Source organism: Scaptodrosophila lebanonensis, unplaced genomic scaffold (genome assembly GCF_003285725.1).
Source record: "Scaptodrosophila lebanonensis strain 11010-0011.00,11010-0021.00 unplaced genomic scaffold, SlebRS2 tig00000043-arrow-pilon, whole genome shotgun sequence".
NCBI classification, from domain to species: domain Eukaryota; kingdom Metazoa; phylum Arthropoda; class Insecta; order Diptera; family Drosophilidae; genus Scaptodrosophila; species Scaptodrosophila lebanonensis.
In genome coordinates this window covers 13,954,440-13,979,905 of record NW_022060545.1, presented here as the reverse complement: position 1 = coordinate 13,979,905, position 25,466 = coordinate 13,954,440, and the positions used below count along the sequence as shown (strand labels likewise).

General features: G+C 39.2%; 3 protein-coding genes across 5 annotated transcripts in view; 1 reads left to right on the top strand and 2 right to left on the bottom strand.

The window, feature by feature from the left end:
• Positions 1 to 8,182: 8,182 nt before the first annotated feature.
• Positions 8,183 to 10,996, bottom strand: LOC115623289 (histone deacetylase Rpd3). Its single transcript, XM_030517573.1, has 5 exons — positions 10,799 to 10,996; positions 10,268 to 10,380; positions 9,269 to 10,200; positions 8,873 to 9,198; positions 8,183 to 8,802 (listed from the first exon to the last, which is right to left on the bottom strand). The coding sequence occupies exons 1-5, from the start codon at positions 10,839 to 10,841 to the stop codon at positions 8,666 to 8,668; spliced, it is 1,551 nt and encodes a 516-aa protein (XP_030373433.1). The 5' UTR covers positions 10,842 to 10,996; the 3' UTR covers positions 8,183 to 8,665.
• Positions 10,997 to 11,891: 895 nt separating this feature from the next.
• LOC115623021 (tyrosine-protein kinase Src64B) overlaps positions 11,892 to 25,466 on the top strand; it is a 42,963-nt gene continuing 29,388 nt past the window's right edge. For 2 of the 3 annotated variants that reach the window (XM_030517195.1, XM_030517193.1), the window contains exons 1-2: positions 11,892 to 12,043; positions 12,710 to 12,903. The gene's annotated coding sequence lies outside the window, so the exon portion shown is untranslated. Of the gene's footprint in view, positions 12,044 to 12,398; positions 12,415 to 12,709; positions 12,904 to 25,466 lie in introns of those variants that run through there. The other variant, XM_030517194.1, reaches the window with a different exon arrangement.
• LOC115623020 (nucleoporin Ndc1) lies at positions 15,646 to 17,636 on the bottom strand. Its single transcript, XM_030517192.1, has 2 exons — positions 17,604 to 17,636; positions 15,646 to 17,523 (listed from the first exon to the last, which is right to left on the bottom strand). The coding sequence occupies exon 2, from the start codon at positions 17,521 to 17,523 to the stop codon at positions 15,748 to 15,750; it is 1,776 nt and encodes a 591-aa protein (XP_030373052.1). The 5' UTR covers positions 17,604 to 17,636; the 3' UTR covers positions 15,646 to 15,747.

Below are 25,466 nucleotides of genomic sequence, written 5' to 3'. Positions count from 1 at the left end.
TATTATTTATTTTGTAATTGTAGCGGGTCTCAAATTATTAGAATTTTCATTTTACAAGTATATTACATTTAATAAGCGAGTCTACCGAAAAGAAACCCAGTTAGAGGTCAAGCTGAATCACAATTACAGTCCTCATTGGCAGAGTGGTACAAAAGCATTTCATTTTCAAAATTTATAACACTTTAAAAAAAATACTTTACTTCTGAATTTTTAGACAAATTTGTCCAAGCTTAATCTTTCAAATATTAAACAAGGTTCTACTGCGCCATCTTCTTCAGTTGCTTGCTACACGAGCCTACCAATGCTAACAACCTGCTAAAAAGTAAATTATTTAATTGTCACTCACACTATTAAACTTCATATACCCTTAGCTATTTGAAGTAAAGAATTTATAGAGAAGGCCAAAAATTGCACACAATTTTTAATTACTTTCCACATTTTCCATTGCCTCAAGTCTCTCTAACCCCAAAATAAACACGCACAACTTGTCAGTCGGTTCCCTTGAGTCAATAAGGAAAAATATATAGCTCTAATTACAGAGCCGGTAAATATGCTTTCAAGTCTGCCCCGCCGGCAAACTAAAACGTGGAACATCTAACGTCAAGTGTGAAAGTGTATGCACACATAGAACTTTCTGCTTAAATATTAGAATAACACTGACAATGGATTTCAAAATGGCTGCCGGCATATGGCAGATGGGCTGTCTCCATTTCCCCCTTCCTTCCCCCTTCCTCACCACACTCCTTCTACTCGGCGCCAACCGACCTGTGGTGGTGTAAAAACAAATTTACACATGATTACCACGCGTTGCAATTCCGGGGCGTTTAATAAACTCAAACAAAAGGACGCGTTGCAGAAATTTGAACTAGCAGCAGTGGTAACAACAACAACAACAACAACAACAAAAACAAAAACAATAGTAGCAACTCCAATGTCGTCACATGCAAAAATTGCTGTGTAGAAAAATTTTCCTTTTTATCATACATAAATTTTAATTAAATGTCACTCATACGCCATGTATGCCAAGCGCAATGTATGCCAAATACACACACGCACACACTCTTATTCACATTCGAAAGTGTGTGGCAGCGTGTGTGGGTGTGCTTGTGTGTATGTCAAGGGTGTGTGGGCGTAAGTGCAACTGCTGCGACAAATGAATGCACACAAAAGTGGCACGATTACAGTTTATTGAACAGGAGAAGAAGCTGCAACGGCGGCACCAATTGTAACGAAAACAGCCAAGGGAAATACAAGTATGTGCTGGGAGAAAGGGGGAATGTGACTACGCACATAAACATAATTTAGGAGGGACGGCCAATCATTTCATGGGAACATGTGGTTTGGAGTTTAAATCAACTTATGAAGCAGCACCAGTTCTGAGTGCATATGTACATACATATATGTCAGTATGTATATGATAACTACAGCTGTCATGTATTTTTACTAATCTCTAAAAACTTCGTAAAGGTGAGGATCCAAAACAGCTCGTCAGTTGGACTCTTTGACTGCCTTTCCATCAGTCTGTCTGCCAATATTTCTTTAGACAACGCTTTTTCTCGTCCATCAGCCCGACTGTTGATTTGTCCGCGTGAACGCAAAAAGTTCCTGAAACGATTCGCAAACATAATTCTCATGAAGCAATTGGTGAAGAAAATTGTGCTATCTTGAGTTTTTTTCACAAATTTAAAACACTACATTTAATCTCAAGGGAATAAAATCTTTGTACATGTCATTTGAAATTACGCTGATTACAATCCTTCTGTGCTTTTACATGAACTTTTTGCGCACCCCTCTCATACAATGAAGGGTCACACAAAATTGTGGCTTGCGGCCATGCTGAATTTTAGGGCCAACAAATTTTGTACAAACAACCATTGTGCGTGTTGGTGTGAGTGCTTGTGTGTTTTAATAAAAGTTTTGCGACACGCGTTATTCATGTTTTTACAGCAATTACAAGAACATGGGGCACTAGAAATCGCTCGGTGACCATGAAGTGGCCAACCAAATCAGAGTGCCTATAATGAAGGAGAACAAACAATTCGCCCCGTCTTGAAACTTTTTCAATAATTTTAACATATGCTCGCTAAAGTTCTTGACAAATTAACTCAAGTGCGCAATGAAGTGTTTATTGTGCAAGCAAAACTTTTTGCACAACTTGAAGCGCGCCCTCCATCCCGCTCATTGTCACACCGAACAGCACTTGGCATGGAATTCGAGCGCAGCTTAAAGCAATTTGTTATTAATTTCCGTGCTGAAAAGTTAAGCGCGTCAGGGAGCGAGCGAGTCTGAAAAAAACAACAACAAAAAACTTTGTAGCTTCCTTTCACGTTGCTGCTCGATGTTTGCGTTAAATGCGAAAAGTTAATGCTGTAGTTGTTGTTGTTGTTGTTTTTGTTGTTGCTGCTGCTGTCGTCCGGTTGCCGCATTAAAACATTGCCCATAATTGTTAACAAGCATATTTCTTGTTGTCGCTGACCAGGCCGAGGGGCTCCAGCCCCTGAGCGACTCAAACGAGCAACAATGTAGTGCGGCCCAACAATGTAAAACATGTGTAATAAATATCTCTGTAGGTAGGAGTGTTTGCTTCTGTGTGCGACTGCCAAGCATGTGCTGTTTGTTTTGAAAGCCGCTGGCAGGTAATAAATTGATATATGATGTTCAAATTTGAAGGCAACAGAATGCATAAATATCTGGAAAAGTGACTGGCAAAGTATTTTAAATGCTGGCGCCCAGATGTATGCAATGAAAAATGAGAAAGGCAGAATGTTAATATGTTAAGCAGTAGAAGGTGCTTCAATGTGTGTGTGTGCGTGTGTGTGAAAAATGCACGTTTGCATAGACCTTTGTTGTTGCTGTAACCTTCAGCCAAGAACAATAAAAATGCGCAAAATGAAACTGAAATGAGTCTAAAAGTGGGGGGAAACTGGAAAACTATGAAACTATGAAACTATGAAAGGCAGAACGGCAGCGTGATGCGTGAAAAATAACATTTTAAATTCGTTTTTTGTGTTGGTGAGCACATATGTACATACATATATACATGTACACACACACACACACACAGTTACTTCCATGGTAATATGTGTATGTTGGTCTTTGTGTGTTCATTTTGGCCAACACATTTGCACTTGACTGAAATGACGTTGCCACCGAAGCTGCCAATGCCACTGCCACTGCCACCGCTGCAGCTACGTACATATATTACTGTTACTTTTGTTGTAGTTGATTTTAAGTGTGCGTATGTAGGAGCATGTGTGTGCTTGCGCTCGTTGTGTGCTTGGACGTGTGGACAGGAGCGCTTTCATACAGCACGCTAGCCCGGCAGACTGGCGTGCCATCTGCTTGCTCCATTCAGAGCCACCCTGCCGCATGCCACAACGACCAGCGCGGCCACCATTGTTGCCAAAACACAAAGCACGAAACGCCGGCCAAGTTTAATGTGCGCTCACCAAAGTAGATTTTAGTCCTGGCAGCCGGGAGCTTTTGCTAAAGTGCAACGAGTACCGGGACATGGCATCCTCACATCCGTTTTAGGGATGGTTGTAAAAGCTGTGATCCTGAATGTGATAGCTTTGTTCTTTCCTGCATTATGATTATGTGAAATGCGTGCTTTGCTAATTTTCCTTCTTAACTCTTGCAAAGGCATATTTCATTAAAACTTACAACTTAGATATGGCAAATTTACATTTTTCACATGAGCATTGGCTTGACAACAAATAAAACAAAAATGCAAATTGTGTGTTAATAACTCCTCCAATGTTACTCTACTTAGCCCATCAATAACAACTTTTTGCAATGCAATCAATAATAAGCAACGCGTATTATCTTAATATATGTTCAATTATTTCAACGATTTAGCATACGGAATTATGCGGCTTAAAATGTTAATATTTTTATAATTTCAAAAAAGCACGTCCTTTTTCTCCTTTGTAGCAAATGTTTTTTTTTTCAACATTTTTTAATTAGGTCATCAAATCATTCAAAACAGATTAAAAAAAATACGACTCATTTATATTTTTTCTTTGCTTAAAAAGAAATAAAATGGAAAGGGCGAGCGAAAGGGACGAGGCAGCAGCAAATGGATTTGAAAATTAGTTTATGAAAAACAAGAAAGGAATGCTAAAGTCGAGCAGGCTCAACTCTTAAATACCCTGTACCACCCTAAAAAAATTCAATAAATGTAATTTAATTAATAGTTAATTTAATTAAATTAATTTAATTTAATTAATCGTCCTTTCTCGGGCTCAGGAGAATCTGAATACCAAGTTTGGTTATTCTAGCTCTTATACTTTCTGAGATCCTTGCGTTCATACAGACGGACAGACAGACTTGGCTATATCGACTCGTGCTTGTCATGCTGATCAAGAATATATATACTTTGTGGGGTCAGCCACGCATCCTTCTGTGTGTTACATGTACACTCGCACAAAACTAATATACCCTTGTTCCCTTTGGGTACAGGGTATAAAAACTACGCCATTTCAGATTTTATGACGCAAAATGCCAAAGCCTTGGTGGTGTTTTAAGTATTCTGTTTAGTTTGGAAAAAAATAGTATTTGTACTTTGAGTAATAGATTAAATAATTATTATTAATGCAAGCATTATTCTAAATTTAATTGTGACAAGTTGTAAAGCTTCCATTTGACCTAAATAAGACAGATAATAAAAATATCTAATAAAGCTAAGTATGAGGAGATCAGGATAGAAGGGAGATGTACTATAAAATTTCAAGATTTTAATATATATTAGTGTGAGTAAGGAGTTTCTGAAATCAAAATATAATAAGCTATCACGCACCCATCTCCAGAGCATAAACGCATACTATACTCGTAGATACTTACACACACACACACTCTTACACATCAGCACGCCAGCTTACCAATATCCAAACAGCGCACACACAGACGCTTATTGCATTGTTATGTGCACACATGAAGGCATTTATATTACGGCATAAAGTGCAAAATCACGACAAGTGCTACCTGAAACTACAGAAGCAGCTGTGAAACTCTCAAATCATGCGCATCTATTTATTAATATTGGTGTGTGTGTGTGTGTGTGTTGAATGTGTGGACTGGATGTAGCTTATAGTTGCATTTCAGAATTAAGCTTAATAATTACAAAATTTCTTCTTTTTCATTTTCTGTTTACTTCGTTTTGCCACACATTCCATTAATTTGCCAACGCTTCAGCCAAACAGAATTAAGCCTTAAAAACTAGTTGCATATAACGGTCCTACATGTACAAGTACAAGTCCCACACCCTCCAAAACGCTCAGCCAACCTTCTCCCCCTCTTCGCAGCCAACGGAGCCACAGCAACGCAAATCCCACCACAAAGCCCACGACGACACTGGCCAAGCCTTTGATGTGAGCGCCACGAGCCCGGACCTGCCACCCCCTTCACTACCCCCACCACTACCCCCGCCACGACGCGAACACTCGAAAGCGCCAGCTCTGCGACCAGCCCCGCCTCCCATATATCTCGAGAATGCACTACTCCAGCGCCAGTTCGCGAATCCAATTAGTTACTTGGGTGGTCCGAGGCTGCCACCACGCAGCAATCGCAGCAGCATCGCGTCCATTTTATCGTTGGATTAGGTGCGAATCCGTCGGCAATGGATGGATGGATCCCAACAAGGCTAGTCACAGTCACAAACTCAAATCAAGTGCCCGAGAATAACCGACGAGCTGTCGGCCAGCACGCAGCTGTGTATCTCCATTAGCAATGTGACCTTAGTTAGTACTTAGCTAGTTTAAATTTAGTTAGGCAATACCTTTTGAAACTCACTGTTAAAAAAAAAAAATAATAATAACCATGTTACGAAATATTTATGCCTACGTTTTAATTGCTGCATCAAATTCATGAAGTAAGCAGAATTACAGGGTGCTTCGACAGCTGAAATATAATTCTTGAGTATCATTTGAGCTAACAAAACAAAAGAGGATGCCGACAGTGAAATACCCTGTACCCAAAAAATAATCCGCCGATGTGTTACACACGCGTACATCGGAAACAAGAAGAAGAAGAAGAAGTAAGATATACATAGTAGGTCTCGTAGTACTGGAATAAAATTTAGAATGCCTTAGAATTTACCGATTAGGATGAAGTTTAAAGTAAGAAATAAACATTTATTACGTTCCATACGTAGTTGTATATATGTATATATAATTTGGAATTGTGGACAGAATTGACGAAATTCTGCAGCCGGGGAAGAATAAACAAGAGAGAACGCTACAGTCGAGCAAGCCCGACAGTAAAATAGCCTGTACTCTCCACAAAAAAAGGAAAAATAAAAAAAATTAAATTCTTAAAAATAAGAGAGAACGCTACAGTCGAGCAAGCCCGACAGTGAAATACCCTGTACCCAGGTAAACTTCCGTCACTGAGGTATATGCGCCCATAGCAGAAGTAAAAAGAGGAAGAAGAAGAGCGAACTTGTTGTACTGTAGAGAATTTGTTTCGCTAATAACTTTTCTTAGAATTAACCGATTTAGATGAAATTTGAAACAAAAGTAGTTAACGTAACATTTGAATTATATATTATATTTGAATTTATATATTTATAGTTTCTGAGATCCTTGCGTTCATCCAGACAGACGGACAGACAGACAGACGGAAGACATGTTTATGTACAGTTTTAACAGCATACATTTACATCATCGTGTCTATGCGTGTATGTATGTAGCACAAAGTTGAACCAAAGCAGCAACAACAAAACAAGTAAAAAAAAAAGCTGAAGTCGGATATCCCGACTTTGAAATACTCTGTACATATCTTTAGAATAATTATAGAAATTAAAAAAAGTTTAAAAAAATTTGTTATCGATTTTACCTCTCTCGGTATTCGAACTCACGTAACTCACGAAATCAAAATAATAAAACAAACTTGCACAGCGTACACAAATAAGGCATCTTTGTGCAAAATTTGGTGTCTCTAGCTCTTAGTCTCTGAGATCCAGGTGTTCATACGGACAGACAGACATAGATCGACTCGTCTTGTCATGCTGATCAAGAGTATATATACTTTGTGGGGTCTGCCACGCCTCCTTCTGCCTGTTAGCTAATATACTCTTGTGCATTTCATGTACAGCGCATGGGCAGCGATTTTATTTATGGCTATAACTTTCTTCAGAATTGACCCATCATGGTGAAACTTGGCATACGGGCACATAAGCACTAACTAGATGTAACTACCAAAATGGATTTCAAAATTCCAAGAACTACGGAAGTTATATAAAAACACGAAAAAAAATATTTAAAAAAATTTAAATTAATTAATTAAAAATGAAGTATTTAATACATACATAAAATATCCATTTGAGGTAGAGAATTCTACGCATAAACTGCTTTTACGCACATTCAATAATGGAGATGCTCATTCTTTTTCTTACATAATTCTCGCTATTAGGCAATATCATAATTGCATTGTTTTTTTGAAATCCTGTTTCAAGCTTTCGCTACTCAGGGTGCCGCTCTTCGAAACAAATATTTTTGGTGAAGACAGTTTTTACCAATATTGAAAGTTTCACCTTAAATTGTAGGATTCCTAAAACATCTGAGCCTCCTTGTTGTATGGAACTAATCAGGCATGTTACTGTTTCGGAATCCTATTAATAGAACTACATCATTCAAAGAATAAATTATTTACCTACAAACTAAGACACTTTCTTGAGTTTAAAAGCTGGTATGGGATTCTGACAGCAATTAGTATCATGAAAATATAGACAATTCTAAACAAATTCGTTATTCGTTTTCGATTTGAATATCTTTCCTTTTCCCCTGAATTCGAGAGTGAAATAAACAATATTTCGAAAATATTTTTTGTACGATCCCAACCTTTTTAACTTTACTGTTATCGCCTATTTTCCCGCCGCAGTCAATCAACTTAACGTTATGGCAATAAACAAAAATTGATGGTACTATGATCAGCTATATGCCAGCTATATGATATAGTGAAGCGATTCTGATGTTCATTCACCATGCCGGGATGCAAGCTGCAAACATACGAACTTAGAGCGGCCGGCAAGCATATTACTGCTAGTATATTTCCATTCGACAGGTGGCATACCGAACGTGAAAAAAAGCTTTTTAGAACATACATCTTTTTATAATAATAAAGAGAAATTTGTCCAGATTGCACCTCTTTATCGAGTGGTACTAGATTTATTAAAGACATTTAATTACGCTTAAATACGCGACAATATTTTATTGGTTAAATTATATTCGACCACGCACGGTGAATCGCCTATAGTAACTTTAATTTTCTTATACGAAATGGGTCTACACTGTACTGAAGTGACCGGACGACTGCTGGCCGTCCGACGTCTAGTCTTGGCTTACAATAAATTGTATTTAGGTTTACATGCACTAACATAATTCGGATTTTAAAATTTAGCTGAATGATAGACACAAACTCTGTGAAGTTGCAGTAGTCTGCTGTTTTCTGTATGTTGCCAGAATGTAGCAGGCGCCGAACAATGAGAAGCCCTTACCCCAAACTAAAATTGAGAGGAGCCTTGAGACCTGAGACGGTGCTATTGTTTAGGATGAACATGCTTTTGGTTTTAGGATATCGGCGCCTCGAGCGTGTGCTAAGTAAAATCTGGCGGCTTGTACTTGGGTGGACGTTTAATTGGCTTCTATAACCAATTACGGCCACCACGTCATATGTTGTTCTCCTTGGCGCCCTTGGTGGAGGCGGCTGCGGTACCGGCATCATTGTCGCTTTTGCTATTGGCATTGTTGCTGTTGTTGCTGTTATTATTGGCTGCCGGCGTTTCTTCACCATCGACGGGCTCAGCTGTAGATCGGAGGACAAAATTATTTGCTGTAAGAACTATAACCTTAGCAGTAAAGTAGTAGGAACTAACCTTTCTCTTTCTCATCTTTTATCTCGCTGGAGGTTTCTGAGGACGTTTTATTGCTTGAGTTGGCATTGGACGAGTCTTTGTCTAGACGCGGCCGTTTGCGTTGACCCTTATAGCTGCGATTATCGCGACGACCGCCCTCACCCTCATCCTCTGAATCGGAGTATTCGTTTTCGGGTACAATGCGTTTGTCTTTGTCGCTTTGCGGTAAGCGCTCATCCTTGTCCACCTTGTCCTCCTCATCAGACTCATCATTGATGGCGTCCTCGGGAATTGCCTGGATTTGTACGCCAGGCGCGTGTGGCAGCATGCGTAAATTCTCGAAAAGTCTGCGTCACATAATCAAAAAGCAGTTAACGGTAAGTAAAATGTAGTGTTTTTTTTTAACAGAATGCGCACCTGTTCTTGATCTTCTCCAGATATTCGGAGGTATTCTGATTTGTCATATTACTCGGACTGATGTGCAACTTAAAATCGGGTCCGAAATACTCGAAGTAATCGTTGTAGGGCAGCTCGTTGGCAATCTCCACGGCCAGCGCTACCGACGTCTCGTACGTCCAGCAACGGGACACATTTCGTATAGTGTATCCACCACCGCCAACCATTAGGAAGGGTAGATTATACTTTTTGACGAACTCCACACACTTGCCATGCCCACGAACCGTAAGATTAAAGCAACCCAGGCGATCACCGGTCAACGAGTCGGCGCCACATTGCAGCACCACAGCCGCCGGCTGGAATGTCTCCATGACCTTAGATATGATAGGCACGAATATGCTTTCGTATGCCTCGTCATCCATGCCATCACGCAATGGTATATTGACGGCATAATACTTGCCCTTGCCGGCGCCAATGTCACGTAGGTCGCCGGTGCCTGGGAAGTACTCGCCGTATTTGTGGAAGCTGACGGTCATAACACGATCTGTTGTGTAAAACGCCTCCTCGACACCATCGCCATGATGCACGTCAATGTCGATGTACAGCACCCGCTGGTGGTATTTCAGCAATTCCAGAATGCCTAATACAATGTCATTCACATAGCAGAATCCAGAGGCCTCCGATTTCTTGGCATGATGCAAGCCACCGCCCCAGTTGATGCAGATTTCGGAGGCCTGTTTGTTCAGCTTGACAGCGGCAGCGACGGAGCCACCTGCAGAAAGCTGACAGAACTCGTACAGACCATCAAAGACTGGACAATCTTCTCCCACGTTGAAGCGCTGCATCTGTTTGTTGTATTCGGTCATGTTGTCTGGCCTAATAGACCGCAGAAATCGCACGTACTCGTCGGAATGGAACTTGGTCATCTCATCGGCAGTGGCTTTGTGCGGGCGCTGCTTGTACGAACGTTTATTAATTATCTAACCGGTTCCAAAAGACGTTACACGCAATTAAACTTACGTAAATTTCCATTTTGCGATAGAGCCCATAGTTGAGCAGGAGATTGTGCGTCATGCGTATGCGGTGCGGCTTCATAGGATGGCCCTGGCCATAGTAGTAGTTGCCAATGTCGCCTGGCAAGAGAAAAAAAAATAAATGGCGGCGTGAAAAAAATAATTAACAGACGCTTTGCAAATTATAAATTTTATCACGACTGTCGCGAAGGCGTCTACGAACACAGCTCACTTTTCGCCTAACGGCCGCAGCGCTTTCGCTACGTGCTCGCCGGTGGCTTGAACAAAGACCTACAGGTACACACACACAAACTCAATGCCGCGCTACGGTCGTTCCCGAAAGTGCGCACTGGCATTGTGCCCGCCGGTACAGTCGCCATAAAACTGAAAATTTTCAAGACGGCTATCATAAAGTTCCGGGGGGCATCTTATCCGATACTTGCAGACCGCAAATGTTGCCGAACTATGTGAAAACGATCATTCGCTGCTTTCACAATTTGTTTTTAGCAGGTTATTAAGTTTATTTAGACCAACTTACTGTCGTAATAGTAACAAACGCGCTTTTTGCTATGAGACTGCATTTTTCAGTTACCAAAAGCGACTTATTCTGGCGCTCTACGTACACGCGCCGGCTCTAAAGATATTGTTAAAAGCGAACAAGCCTATATGTAAATCTCACAGTTTTTTTTAAACTCAACTAAATTTACATGAGTATAAAACTCTGTCCCGCGCACTAAAACGAATATACAACTAATCTAGTCTCTTCAGAGTGTGACCGTATCACTGAATAATCAAAATACTGAAGGGCTAGCGCTCGCGTGGCTACTAGAGACGGGAATGCGCACGAAGAAAAAATGAATAATACCGATAAGTACCAAAGAAAACATATTAATTTGAATAATTTCTAATACCGTGATTATTTGTCAATTATGTCTCTTCTATAAGATTTATAAAACAATTAAAATTCTCATTACCATTGTTTATATATATATACAGGGTGCGCCATCTTTTATGTCGGTATGTAGATATTGAATAACTTTGTCATTAGTGAACCGATTGACTTGAGTAGACCAGTGTTGAAAACCTCAGTTCAAGAAATTGTACAGAACCAAATGAAATAAAAATATATCATACTGGAAAATCGGTTGTTTATTTTCAAAAATATTCAATGTTTACATACCGACATAAAAGATGGCGCACCCTGTATATATATATATATATATATATATATATATATATATATATATATATATATATATATATATATATATATATATATATATATATATATATATATATATATATATATATATATATATTATTATATTTAGTATCACAAAAACATCTTGTTCACCATAATTTACATCTAACAGTTGGCAGATACTTTTCATTATTTTTCAAATTGTGAGAGTCCGATACATTTCATTTTCCATTCCCTGATATATCGAAAACAAAAGTAGCACATGCTTCCCAAGTATCGACTTTTATCGAATCCTAATAATGAAACTCACCACTCTTTTTATTATAAGGTGGCAGCATGCACAGTGGTGGGCATCGAACTGCATGGCATCGAATTAACAGTTAGTTCCAGTCCGACAGCGTTGGCGTTTGCGTCGGTTGTTTTGCGTTTTTTCTTCATATTGTTGTTGTTGTCGGCAGCGTCGCATGCGAAGACAGAATAAAAAATCATAAATAAAGTGATAAAATTAATTAAATCAAAGTGCAAATTGCATAAAAATTAACACCAGTGAACGTAGCAGCTTAGCTCACACGCGAAACTAGCGTAAGTTTTATGTTGTGTTGTGGTGCTTTTGTGTTTGTTGTGTATGCCCGTGCGAATGTGTGTGTGAAAAGAGAAAGAAGTTTCAAAGCAAATAGCAAGTGAAGTTGCAGTAACAAACATACACACGCGTATTCATACGAAAAAAGGCAAAAGAAGTGGAAAAATTGAAATAAAATGTCAAAGCGGAGTAACAAAAACGAACGCGCCCGCTTTCTGTGCATGAGAATTAATTAAAATGGATACAAATTTTTAACCAGCACATATCCTGCGCATCTCTTCCGTTCACACTGTAACAGGCCAGACGAGTTTTGCCGACTGCCGCAGACGGTTATTTTCCCTGCACTCTAAACCAATACCTTGCTAACAAACTTGTAATTATTTTTGTTATCTCCTTTACAATTTTTGTTTGTTAATTCCATTTAGTTTTCAATACGCCCGCAGGATATAAGTTGCAGTTCTTTTTTGTCGCGTACGTGTTTAATTATAGTTTCGGCTCTATCTCCCTTCACTACGTACACACGCACATACACACAGGGCTGCGCGTTTGTGTGTATGTGGCTCTTTTTGCTCGCGTAGTCATCTTTTTCCAATTAGCGTTTTTAGTAACCCGTCGATTTTCTTCAAAATTTAAATCAAAAATTTATTTACCATCGTTTTTGCCCGCAGTCTAACGACCGTGAAAAGCAACACAAACAACATAATCATCAGCTTCAACGTTTGGCGGCGACTTTTTGCGAAGAGGCTGCTGTGTAACTGTAAACGGTTGTCGTTGTGGCTAAGCCGCTGTTTTTAATCGCTAGATTTTCGCTTATAAATGCACATAAAACGCGCCGAACAAAGTTGTTTTCTAATTAAGAAAGGTGAGTGTGGCACGATTTAGCTTTAATTATGCCTTTGTATATAAGTATTTTTCCTACTTGTTGCCCTCTTTCTCATCTCTAAAAATCGCGGTTTCGAAAACTTGAAGAATAAGGCACTGGCGAAAAAGTAAACATGCTTGTTTGTGTGCCGACCAACGCATTGCTTGTCTACTCTCCATTGTGGTACTTGTTGTTGTATTCCGAAAAGTGGCACAAAACTGCATTGCCAGCCTGCGCGCTGCTGCTTATTACAAATTGTGCGGCAAGTACCGTTATAAAAGCCAATGAACGCACAAAGTAATGGAACTTAAAAAAATACTTGCAAGAGCAGAGCTGAAAGAAGAAAACAAATCTTACAATAAAATCAACAACAACATCAAACTGGTGTAAAGTTCAAGATCTGTGTGGTTTATTTGTAGTGCTGCCATCTTAGCTATTTTCCCGACGTTTTGGCGTTTACACAAATATGCTGTTGGGATGTATAAAAAAATGAATGTCTATATAATATATGTACTTAAAATAATATAATATTAATATGTAAATGAAATATTTAAACATTTAAAATTGTTCCAGCTAGTTTCAAATCCTGGTCTAGCCTTTTTTTGACGTTCCATGTTCTTGTGCATTGTGTAAGCAATGCAGAGCGCGAGCGCAGCTGTCGCTTCGCTCTCCCGTCCCAACTTGCTTATGAGCAACAACGTACACACACTCTCATGAATTTATTTCTATTTGCGCTGCTGCGATGGCAGCAACAACCACAAGAGCAACGTGTCTGCTGATAAAAGACAAATCTATTTCCATGTTGAAGATGGGAGCAAAATTAGTATTTCTGTTACTTTGTCACAATTACTTCCAAGCATGCGGTAGGGTAACTACATTTTTTAAGTTCCTACATAATTCCATATTGGCTAGAAATCGTATGCTTATTTATTAAAAAAAAAAATGAATTATAATAAAATTTATAAACTTGATGAATTGTTAAATGTGATTTAACTAAGTAAAACATACAGCACTATAACTTCCTGATTATATTGAATAATTAAAGTCACATGATATAGCAGTTTAAAATATCGAGGTTGAGTTCATCTCTGGAGCACATTATGAAGTCAAACGGCATGTGGCAGGGTGCTATAACTTTAGATTTTGTTGTTGGTCTTGCTGCTGCCATTGTAATTGTTTGCTATTAAGCCATCCAGCTGTCTTTTCGAAATAGTTACCAGCAGGGATAACCAACAACCAGCTGCATCAACGCACTCGCTCGCTCCCACGTCGCTTCCTGCCTGTATTCATTCACCATAGCGCGCTACTTGGGCAGACTTGGCCCGTGGATTTTTGTTTGTGCGCTATTTTTGGGTTTTTTCCTTTTGCCCATGCCTATGCATCGCTGTCGCTTACCCGTTTATTTATTTACCTTTTCTTCCCTTGTTTATTATCCCTGTGCATATTGTCTTTTGAAGTTCAAGCCACAAATTTGTTGTCTTATGCTATTTTTGTAGCTTATCTTCTCTTACACAAACCAAGTGATGTTCTTTTTTTTTAATTTTGATTTTTATTGTAGAACTCGGAAACAAACATTTTCATTAACACGTTCCATGATATACTTACACACATATATACAAATATATGCGTGTCTACATATGAATGTATAGTTTATACATATGCATGCATGTACATACTTGTATATTTACTTGCGTTTATACTATTTCCTGATTATTGTGAGAACGGGGAGGCATCTTGTTTTTGGCACTTGCATTGCCTCTCCACTTCTGAAGCACCTTTCTACACTTGCCGCCGTCCGCTGCTTTGTTTTGTTATACTTACACATGTACATATGTATGTATGTTTTTATTATCTGTTCTTCTATTGGAGTTTCACTGCCAACAGATAAAAACACAAACACAGGCCGTGGCTTGAATTTGTATTTACTCTTCCCATTTCGACATACTCCTGGCCTTTTCGGTAGGTTGATTGGTACATCAAAGCAGCTGCATCAACAGAAGCACTCGGGCGAATACTTGAAGTTCATTAGGGTGCAGTTGGAGCGCCAATTATGATTTTTGACCTCTGCTCGTCTCTTTGAAATCGTTGCGAAATTATTGCAGCTCTTTTTAATGCTTGAGCGGCAAATCTGCTTAACTCATTCAGTGGCGGCAGGTTAACTTGTTGAGGGATTTTTGTGTATGAAAACTCTGGTATCACAGCCAAGGCGACATCCAACTAAAAAACACATACTACAGGTACATATGCATATTTCTAACTCTGATAAATTAAGTATATGCAAAGTATGCAATTATATTTATCATGCCGTGATTTACGTAGCAAGATATTTAAACGCTCTTGTAATAAATACTGAATTCATTTACATACATATTTAGCGGTCTAAGATGTTGGTATGTTGTTGTTCTTGCTTGGATTTCTGAATAACTTTTCGGTCATACTCCTCTCCTATTTTTGCCGTTAAACATTTTAGTTGGTTCTGAGGGAAAATGTCTTGTTACAGAAGCTCGGCTGTGGCTGCCATGAAAGCTTGATAATGTGGGGTGGCCAGTGAACGGTAAAAAGGCAGCACCAGAAAATCAAGAAAAAGAATACGTTGAAGCACAAATAGATTCAATTGTTGAGACTGCCTTTTGTGTGAAGCACAGCTTGTCGGCCACTTACCGAACACAATGCGCCAAGTTTGATTGATAAGAAAATTGAAAGTGGGCAAGCGAATTAGAGGCAACAAAAGCTGGTGGCAAATAGATCACAAATTTAATTCTTTATTTTTCTCAAAACATAAAACAAGCACAACAAACAACTCTAGCTAACAAAAGAATTTAACACAATTGGTATCTGTACGTTTTAAACTGAGCGGTGATTTTTGAGGCGCTCACGCAGCTTGTCTAGCAGTGTTTTATCGGAAATATGTTCCAAATAGGGGCCAAAAGCCTCTAGCATTCCATCCAAACTTCGACCTGTAGAGACCCGGAGAAGATGGTAGCTTTTATCCAAAGTAGCTGGAAGTCTAGTTTGCAGAGTGGGATACGTCAATTCATGGGCGTTGATCAGTTGCTGCTCCACGTTTATTAGGATCTCGAATATGCGTTTAAGATCACTCTGCACCACACCATATTTATCTTCAGTCAATGATCGCTCACACACAGTGGCAAGTCCCTGGATAATCAAGATCAAAGGCTGTGCACAACGCAATTCGTGATTGGCTCGCGAACATACATTGGACTTAAAGAGCTGCTCGAGTCGGCGTGAACTGCAAACATAATTCTCCAATATTATTTTTGCTGCGTTATTCATCCATGAGACCATTTCTCGAAGGAATGCCCACAAATCAGATGGGTAGGGTTGTGGATTCTTCATATTTAAACAGCGATGTTCTTGTCCGGGGTAGTGCTTCGTTAGTGTAAATTTTGGGAATGGCGGCACCAGAGGACGCATGCCTAAATATAATCGCGCCTGACGTTCGCTATGACGCAGCATCTCTCCCAAAGATTTCTGCTGTTTCGACATAGACGGTTGGGGACAACATGCTTCCATATTTTTGATAAATTCGTCAAGCATTTCGAGGATAACATCGCGCAATTCTGACCAGGGAGCTTTCATACATCTATTCAACTGAAAAATCTCCCTACATTTTGGACTATCATAGCAGGACACAATATCGTAAAAGTCCTTGGCCGCCTGCAGCTGAAAGCCATAAAGGAATTTGGTGCTTAGTGCCTCACTAAGCGTCAATCTTAGTTGAGTTTCTTCAATACCACATTGCGGATTCTCGTTAAAGGGATCACAAATCCACTGTTTTAGAAGTTCCCATATCATTGTACGCAAGCATATGTTCTGAGACTGGCTTCCGTTAGGATGTAACCCCTTTTCGATCACCAGCGGCAATTTTAGATTGAGCACCACATCATATATTTGGCGAACTATGTGCAGCTTGGCCGTAATCAAAACACCGGCGCTCCAGGTGTAAATCCATGTTTGAGGTTTGTTCAAAAACGTAGTAAAAAAGAAATAGCAAACACAGAAGAAAAGAGCGGGTAAAAAAGTCTCTCGCAGTGCCAAAAGGGCAGAATTCCAACAAATCCATTTCACAGAAATTCTCAGTCCGAACCGAGCTATGGGAAGTTTGGGAAAGACATGACGTCTCCGATGCACGCGCATAAAATAATGTAGGCCGCAAAATAAACCATAGTATAACGAAATAAATTTCAGATCTTCCGCAAATCTGCTGTAAAAGAAGCCGCTATAGAATCCCACATAGAGTAGCACCGCCAGAATCGTCAATTTTCGTGGCAGTTCGCGTATGATTCGCTCCATTCGAGTGGCATAATAAATTGGGCGCTTATTGTGCATCTTGAACAACAGCAAACCATAAATGCCAACGCCCACATGGAGACCTTGCATCAGTGTCCATGTATATATCGAGCACAACGTGTTTGTGAATACTTGTTTAATCCAGTCGGAAGTATTTCCCATTTCAAAATGGACAACCACCAAAAATAGACCCAGCAGCACATATTCCAAGCAGGCACAAAGCCATGTAGCGTAAATGTAGCGCCACAATATTAGCTTCCGTATATTAGCGGGCACCTGTACGACGTAGGCGGGTTGCACTTCCTCCATCTAGTAACGCGTCCCAATATAGTTAGATTTAAAGATAGGATTAAAGGATAGTATTAGAAAAACTTAAAACAATAGCTTACAGTATTTGGTTCCAGAATGCTGAGATATAAATTTACGAGTTATCTTAAATATTAAGTAAGACGAACTGACTGACAGGTGACATTACATTTCAAATAATTGTATAAAAACAGATTCATAACATACACATTATTATAGTATTAATCGTGGAGTCGATTTATGGTCATAGGTGTTTAAATGATTTTAGTAATGCAAGTGCACTGTAATAATGAAGATTTATTTCGAATACAAACTATGCTGAACAGACTACCTTAACCAATTTTATTTTCTGTCTCAACACAGCGACACTACAATTAGGGTATACTTTTTACTAAAATTACTCTTGCACTAATTGGCTGATTCAGGCTGAAATGTGGGAAAAGTAATCGACATCGATAAACAAATTACAAGTTTGAAACCATTTAAGCCAGACTAGTTCTTTTTATGCCCTATGCCTATAAGAAGATATAAGAAGAAAAGACGTGGAAGACCACGACCTTTATTATAGTATAGGTATAGATAGCCATAACAGCTACGGGCTAGTTTTTCCGTAGTTTCTACGGATGTGGTTTTAAAATGTGGGCAGTATTGAAAAAAAAAAAAAAACTAGACGGACATATCTAGGTCGATTTCTCTTGTCATGCTGATCAAGAACATTTTCTTGGTTTTGAAGTTTCAAATGCGTGCTAAATAATTGCTCTTCATTCAGTTTCATGAGCCATACCAAGTAGATACCAAGTTTGGTTATTCTAGCTATTGTACCTGCTAAGATCCTTGCGCTCATACAGACAGCAGGACATGGCTTAATCGCGACTCGTCTTCTCATACTGATCAATTATATATATACTTTGTGGGGCCTGCCACGCCTCCTTCTGTGTGTTACATATATTTGCACAACACTAGTAGACCCTTTGGGTACAGGGTACAAAAATTGCAGTTAATTTGTTGTAATCAATGTATGAATCATCCCCAATAAAACAAAATAACTTAATACATCGATACTATGTCATAGAGTGGATTTTTCCCCACTAACCGATGTACATATCAATAATTCTTATTGGAACAAAAATAACTTAATAAGGATACGTACATAACTATGTATTTCTTAGAGTGGAAATCTCCCCACACCCACATCCGTTTTTTCAATGCGAGAAAGGACGAAAGATATTACGCCTTGGGACTCTTCTAACGTCAATCTGGGTAATGGATGTCTTTGTGAGGGCAGCATCGCTACCTCCTCCCAAGGCAAAAGTTCAAGTTTTTATGGCAATTTAAAGTTTTTATTTTTACCTGAGCTATTTGCACTAAAGCAACTTCAACAACAACAACAATAACAATGCGAGCAACAATAGGGAACGCTGGCAACAACCTGGAACTAAGTGCTATGCATTTTTGTTATTGCATCGGTTTTTTTACACTACGAAAAAGGCATATGCGTTTCATAATAAAATTTGTGAAAAACAGAATTTTATTACTATACATCATAGTACCTACAGATCATATGCAGGACTAAAATGCCGAAACACTGACTTCAAGACATATTCCTAGTTTCAAATGAAATCTGTGATTTGATATTCGACAGCTTAGTAGTTGTTATTGAGAGTAAAATGGAAAAAATGTTAAAAGAGAGACGTACGAGTATGTATGTACATAAAATATTTGGAATCTCTTTCGACATTAATCGGTTGCTTTAATAGTTCCACTGAATTGAATTTTGTCTTAGTGACAATGTTGACAGGTGCTTCCTAGCATTAATATACAATAGAATAAATTAAAGGCTTGGGTTGCTTGGCAATTTTAGCAAAGTTCGTGTTTGTGCTAGCTTCTCAGAGTATCAAAGCTCTTACTTGACTTGGTGGTTGGCCAAAGTTAAAATTTATGTGGCTAACTTGGTTTTAAGCGGTCTGTGGACAAAGGAGGAGAAGTGGATGTATCAAAAGAATAAGTTTGTGGCATGTGCCTTATGGGCAACGTTCTTTACTTTTATTGGAATGGACAGAACTGAGCTGTAGTGGCGACCGCTGACCGCCTAACCCAGAAGTCCAGCGCACACGGGCCGATGGTTTTGTAAATTTATGGCATTGCAGCAGGCAGGTCGTTACCCATAAAACATTCGGACATACACAAAATCAACGTGAGAATGGCTAAAGCCATAACATTCACATGAGACGCCCGATGGGATGCTCGGCCAAGCGATTTGCTCGCCACAATGCGTCGCCGCTTGCCATGCACTTCAATAATGCGCCAAACATTTCGTATTGTTTGCTTACATCCATTCCCCTGCCCTGCTCTCCCACTTCTCCGGTCGTTCTCCGTCGACAAAACATTGTTTCATTCCATAAACCGCTAACTTTGGCGCATGCGAAAGCAGGCGGGCATAGCAGCATCGTCATCGCCATCGCTATCGTCATCGTTGGTGGTTGTTTCGCACTCACAGCTTTTTGTGCTGGCAACGTGTTCCGGTTTGCCATTCATTCTTTGCTTTGCTATTTTTTCTGTTTTGTTCATTCACGACCAGCCGGCGCGTGCTCCCGTCCTGGCCACGAACGCGCACACATTTCCGGCCTCAGCTTGAACCTGAGCCTCTGGATAAGTGCGTGTGTGTTGGCGATGGTGGTTGTTGTTGGTTAGTTTTCGATTTTATCGATTTTCATAAAGCAGCTTTTACTGCCTGCAGAGGGTTTCCCTGGCCCACAATGACGCTAACAAAGTTTGCCACAACTCTAATTAGAGGCCCGGCTGTAAAAATAGAGCTCGCTCCTTTGCATACCAATAAGCGAATCCCTTTCGCAATGCCCCAGAAAGTTAAACCTACTTGTACATGAAAACTCTACTTTCTAACAATAGTGGAAATTCTTTAAAATAAAAAAGAAACGAGTTTGTGTTAATTAAAACGCTTTCTTTATCATTTCTTTCTAAGTATTGCATTTCAAGATTATTAATGTTTACATTAATCGAATGCCTTATCTACATACAAACATAAATATGTGATTGTTAAGTTTATAGGGTATAATTTTAATAGAAATATTTATGTCTGTACTAGATATTTGTAATATCTGTTAAATATCAGGGGATGATTTCTGTGTCTACCTTGGTAAGGAAGTATCAATAGTAATTTCGTTGGAGGGTGGAATAAAATTTCAAGTTTAATGTAGGAAGCTGATTTATGCGTTTTACTACAATTCTGATGTGTGATGACGAACTTAAAAACCTATTATTTTATTTCGGCCTTTACATCGCAAATTATATTAATAATCTAAAAGTATTTCAAAGTTCTACTTCTGTGGGTACATACTGTAAGTTGAGCTCACAAGAAGACGACCTAGTTTCTTACAAACTGTGCCAGGTGTCGCAACTATAAGATACTGCACGACCCGACGACTTGATGCAAACTTTTTAATTACTAGGATCAAAACAATAAAAGTTTATTACGCGCAAACGCTTCCTTACCAGCAAAAAACTCCAAATAATATAGTAGAACTAATAAACTGAACTTGACGCTCAACTTTTCGTAGCTTCTAGCAACTGTCATACTCGTAAAACCCTAAAAGTGGAAGTTGGGATTTAATGTGCGGTAAAAGTTGCTGCTAATCCCAATGAAAAAATAAGTGGGGAAAATTAAATGAAACTAAAATCAGAGCGACAATAAAATAAGCAGGATGTGGCTGTTGCGCTTATATTGGATTTTGCAAAACTTTTATAAATACTGAACACTGCGATGCACTGGAACAGGACGGAGGACGGCTGAGCGGAGACTTTATGGAGCGACGCCACTAACATCGCGCCAGCCAACTGTGAAACATGGACAAATGTATCGCATGTGGCAGCAAAAACAGCAACAACGGCTATGCAAATGGCAAATCGATTTGGAATGCAATTGAAAAAGCTTGCCAGAGCTCCTCCTCCTATTCTGCCTCCGTCGTCCTTTTCCCTTGTCACACTGTTGCTCTCAGCTAATATTCAAATAAAATTTCGGTACGTTGAACCCGCAGGCTGACAAGCAGGTAGGCATGCCATGAATGCATTAAGCCCCTGGGCAAGATGCGAAATGCGGGAAAACAGGATGTAAGCACATAACAGTGCACACTACAGGAAGACAGGAAGATCAGAGTTGGAACTGGTGTGCGAGTACAGTAGATAGATAAACATAAACACAAACTAGGACAAACTAACACATGGGCCTAGCGGAGAGAAAAAACTAGTGTGAAAATCTGTTCAGGCAATGGCTGCCTTGGGGCTTTGCATAACACAGCTGAGCAGCTCTTAAGAGGGCCGAGAAGACCGGGCAATGGCAATGATAGTCGGTGTAAGCAACGGAAGAGAAGCCGAGCATAACAATGGAGGTGAGAAAAGTCGCAGTTGCACATAAATTCCATTCCGCTGACAAACTCACTAAGCATAAAGATTCTAGACACAAAATCTAGTGACATTTTCTCTGGACCATATAACACTAATAAAAGTTCAACTTGTTGCTGCTTCTGTTTCGTATTGAAAGTTCGGACGTTGGTCACGAATGCTGGTAGAAACATTTGTATCTTCCCATTTTTATTTTTAGTTACATCCCCAAAAATGATTGATAAATTTTGTTTTTTTTTCGGATTGAAGATCCATTTTTGTATAATATTAGTGAATTGGCTTCGTATATAATGCTAGAGTCGAGCGCGTCTAACTCTTAAGTAACCACAAACAAGTAAAAAAGCTAAAGTCGGGGTGTCCCGACTTTGAAATACTCTGTCAAAAAAATAAAACAAACTCGTATAGCGTACACCCATAAGGCATCTTTGTGCAAAATTTGGTGTCTCTACCTCTTATAGTCGCTGAGATCCAGGTGTTCATACGGACGGACAGACTGACAGACAGACAGGGCTAGATCGACTCGTCTAGTCGTGCTGATCAAGAATATATATATACTTTGTGGGGTCTGCCACGCCTCCTTCTGCCTGTTACATTTTCAGCTCCCGCAAACCTAATATACTCTTGTACATTTTATGTACAGAGTATAAAAAATATAAAAAATTGCCAGTGAGGGCAGTGCATAAAAAACCCAAACTTGTCCTTTATCGGACTTAGGACTTGACTTGGATATCACCCCTTATGCTTTTCCAGATCATTGCGTTCATACAGATCGACATGTCAATATTGATTCTTCTTATCGAACTGATCAGAATATGCTATCTGCCATGTCTTTTGTGAGTTATACGTACTATATAAACTCGCACTAAACCAATGTGCCCTTTTACCCTTTGAGATGGGCATAAAATAATTTATATAAACGTGTCCAATGCCATTTCCAAAAAATGGTCAGTGCCGAGGAAGACTTTTAATGCCTCAAAGACTCGAAACATTCTAAGCTACTCTTATCTTATCTAGGATAATGTTTATTAAATACTACCACAATCCAGACAGCACCATTAATATACAGTTGTAAAAGTCTAATTTTGGGTTCGAAAAGAGCTCTAAAAATTTGTGACCAGAAAGCCTTTGACTATTGTAGAAGACCGTTTCGCCATTTACTTAAAAATATTTCAATGAATCTTCATCGAATACAGAGCGAAATCTGTGTAATATTTTTTCTTCGTATTTCAAACCAGTGTGCTTAGAGGCGCAATTGCTCAGCTGGCGAAGTTATTCCCTGCTTGACAACTTCTGAATTCTGGGAAATCATAAAACAGCTTCATACGCACACACTTGATATTTTCTTCTACTTATATACATATTTCTCAGTGCGTGTATAATAAAGAGCGACGCGGCAATAAAATTAAAAAGTTAAACTTCAACTTGGTAAACAGAGTACCATATGGGGGCAGCCGCATAACAGAAATGGCTGCTTGGCCTGTTGGAGGCATTTTGCTTTTATTTCAGTATCCAGCAATCCCCTCCCCATGCCCACAGTGTGTATGTAGTTTAATACGCTCAATGAGCATTGTTTGGCTGTTTAGCTGGCGTGGCACAAATTACGAGCGCCGTTGTGCTCGGGGACAGAAGCTAGGAAATTGACAAGCATATTTCATGCGGCGCCTCAAGCTCCGAACTAGCTCTCAGGAAACATTGCCTGGCAACCCTAAACTTCTTCAGAGACTGACTGACTGATTCACTCATTTAATCTCATGCTGTGATTGTGTTGAGAGCGAAATCTTAGCACAGTCTTGTCTCTGTGTATGTATATATGTACATATATAGTACATGGGTGTCTCAAGTGCATTGCAGTGGAATTGTGTCTCTTGCCCCACGCAGTTGCGCCCCAAATTGTGAGAACTACTGTCCACGATTGCTGCTGCGTCAAGCTTACAGAACATTGCACTTTGCTGATTATTTTATATAGCTGCCATTTTGATGTCATTCCCCGCGCACGCTCTCCCAAGCATTGTTGATGACTGCGTCAAGTAATCAATTTGACATAGATTTCTAAATCAATGGGAATTGCTGTGTAAGAGAGCTGCGCCGAATTGTGTTTGTGCATTTTAATACGAGCCCTATTTCTTGGGCCAACTTCATTTGAAAATGGTTCTGCTTTTCATTTGTACAGTAATTTACCTCTCGCTAAATTGATGACGGGTGTCATTGATTTGATGACAATATTCAATCACGTTAATATTTAATAATATTTTCATTGATTCGATTCTTATTCTACAGTTAACGAACTAGAATGTCAAACTGCATCGTTATATTTCTGACCCTCATTCCCACTTTTTGATTTGCTTGCAGGATTTCTATTCATCGATATGCATCGAACAATTTTGCTATATCAGGAATTTCTCCAGATTTACATTTTAGGAGTTGATTTCGTACCCCGCAATATAGTATTAGATAGGATGGGAATCGAATATGTTAGAAATTCATTTAGAATGAAATTTGTATAATTTTCAGTAGTATTGATCACACAGTTTTGTGGAAAATATTCTTTATAAATGAGGTGCTAAGTCAAGATTCCTGTTCAGTAATACAAAAATACGTGAAGCTAAATCATTGTACATAAATATTGTTTTATTATTGTAATTTAAAGGTACAAAATCGAAGATCAATTCTCTGGTTTTATTCCTTAACTTATCAAGACCTAGCACCTTTAGAGCATTACAGGATCAAAAACAGCTTCCATGTGTCCACTTCCACTCTGATATCCACTGTATCACTAGTTTCCCTGCAGCGTTATTCAAATACGACGATATATCTAGGATATAAATACGTATATGTACATATGTAAAGTTACAATTTATTTAAATGTACACATTAAATGGTGCTGCAACGGGGTCTGTGAGAAAATAGCGTTCCCACATTTGCATGCGATCCGGCAGCAGTGGCGACGCGGGCAGCGTGAGTGATGTTGTAAAATACACAACATGCCAACCGAAAAATGTTCACATGTTACTTGCTGCTTGTTGCTGGTGTTGTTGTAGTTGTAGTTGCTACTGTATAGTTGTTGCAGTTGGTGCGAGTTTGTCTGTGCCATATAAATTGCATTTTTAGCCAACAAACATGTTGCATTTGGTTGCAGCTGCTTGTCCACGTTGTTGTTGTTGTTGTTGCCCTAATTGCATTTGCTCTAGGAACTGATATGCCGGCCGCCACATGCCTGCCTTCTTGACAGTATAGATCGTCATTGTAAAACAACCTGGCAAATATTTGTCAAACTTTGAACCATGTTTGCAGCGGAGTTGTTATCTTAGCTACTCGATCTAAAATAAATACTATACTTGTTCAAAATCGCGTACATACATATTTATGTATTAGGGGGTCTAGTCTAGCTGAAGGAAAGAAAAGAATTTCATGTAGTCGCAACTGAGGCACCGTTAACCTTTCTGCTTGTGCCCCATGGAAACCGAAAGTGTTACATTCTAGTTGTGCTTCGTCGTCTTCCCTTTTGTATTTGGCGCTGCTTTATATCTTGA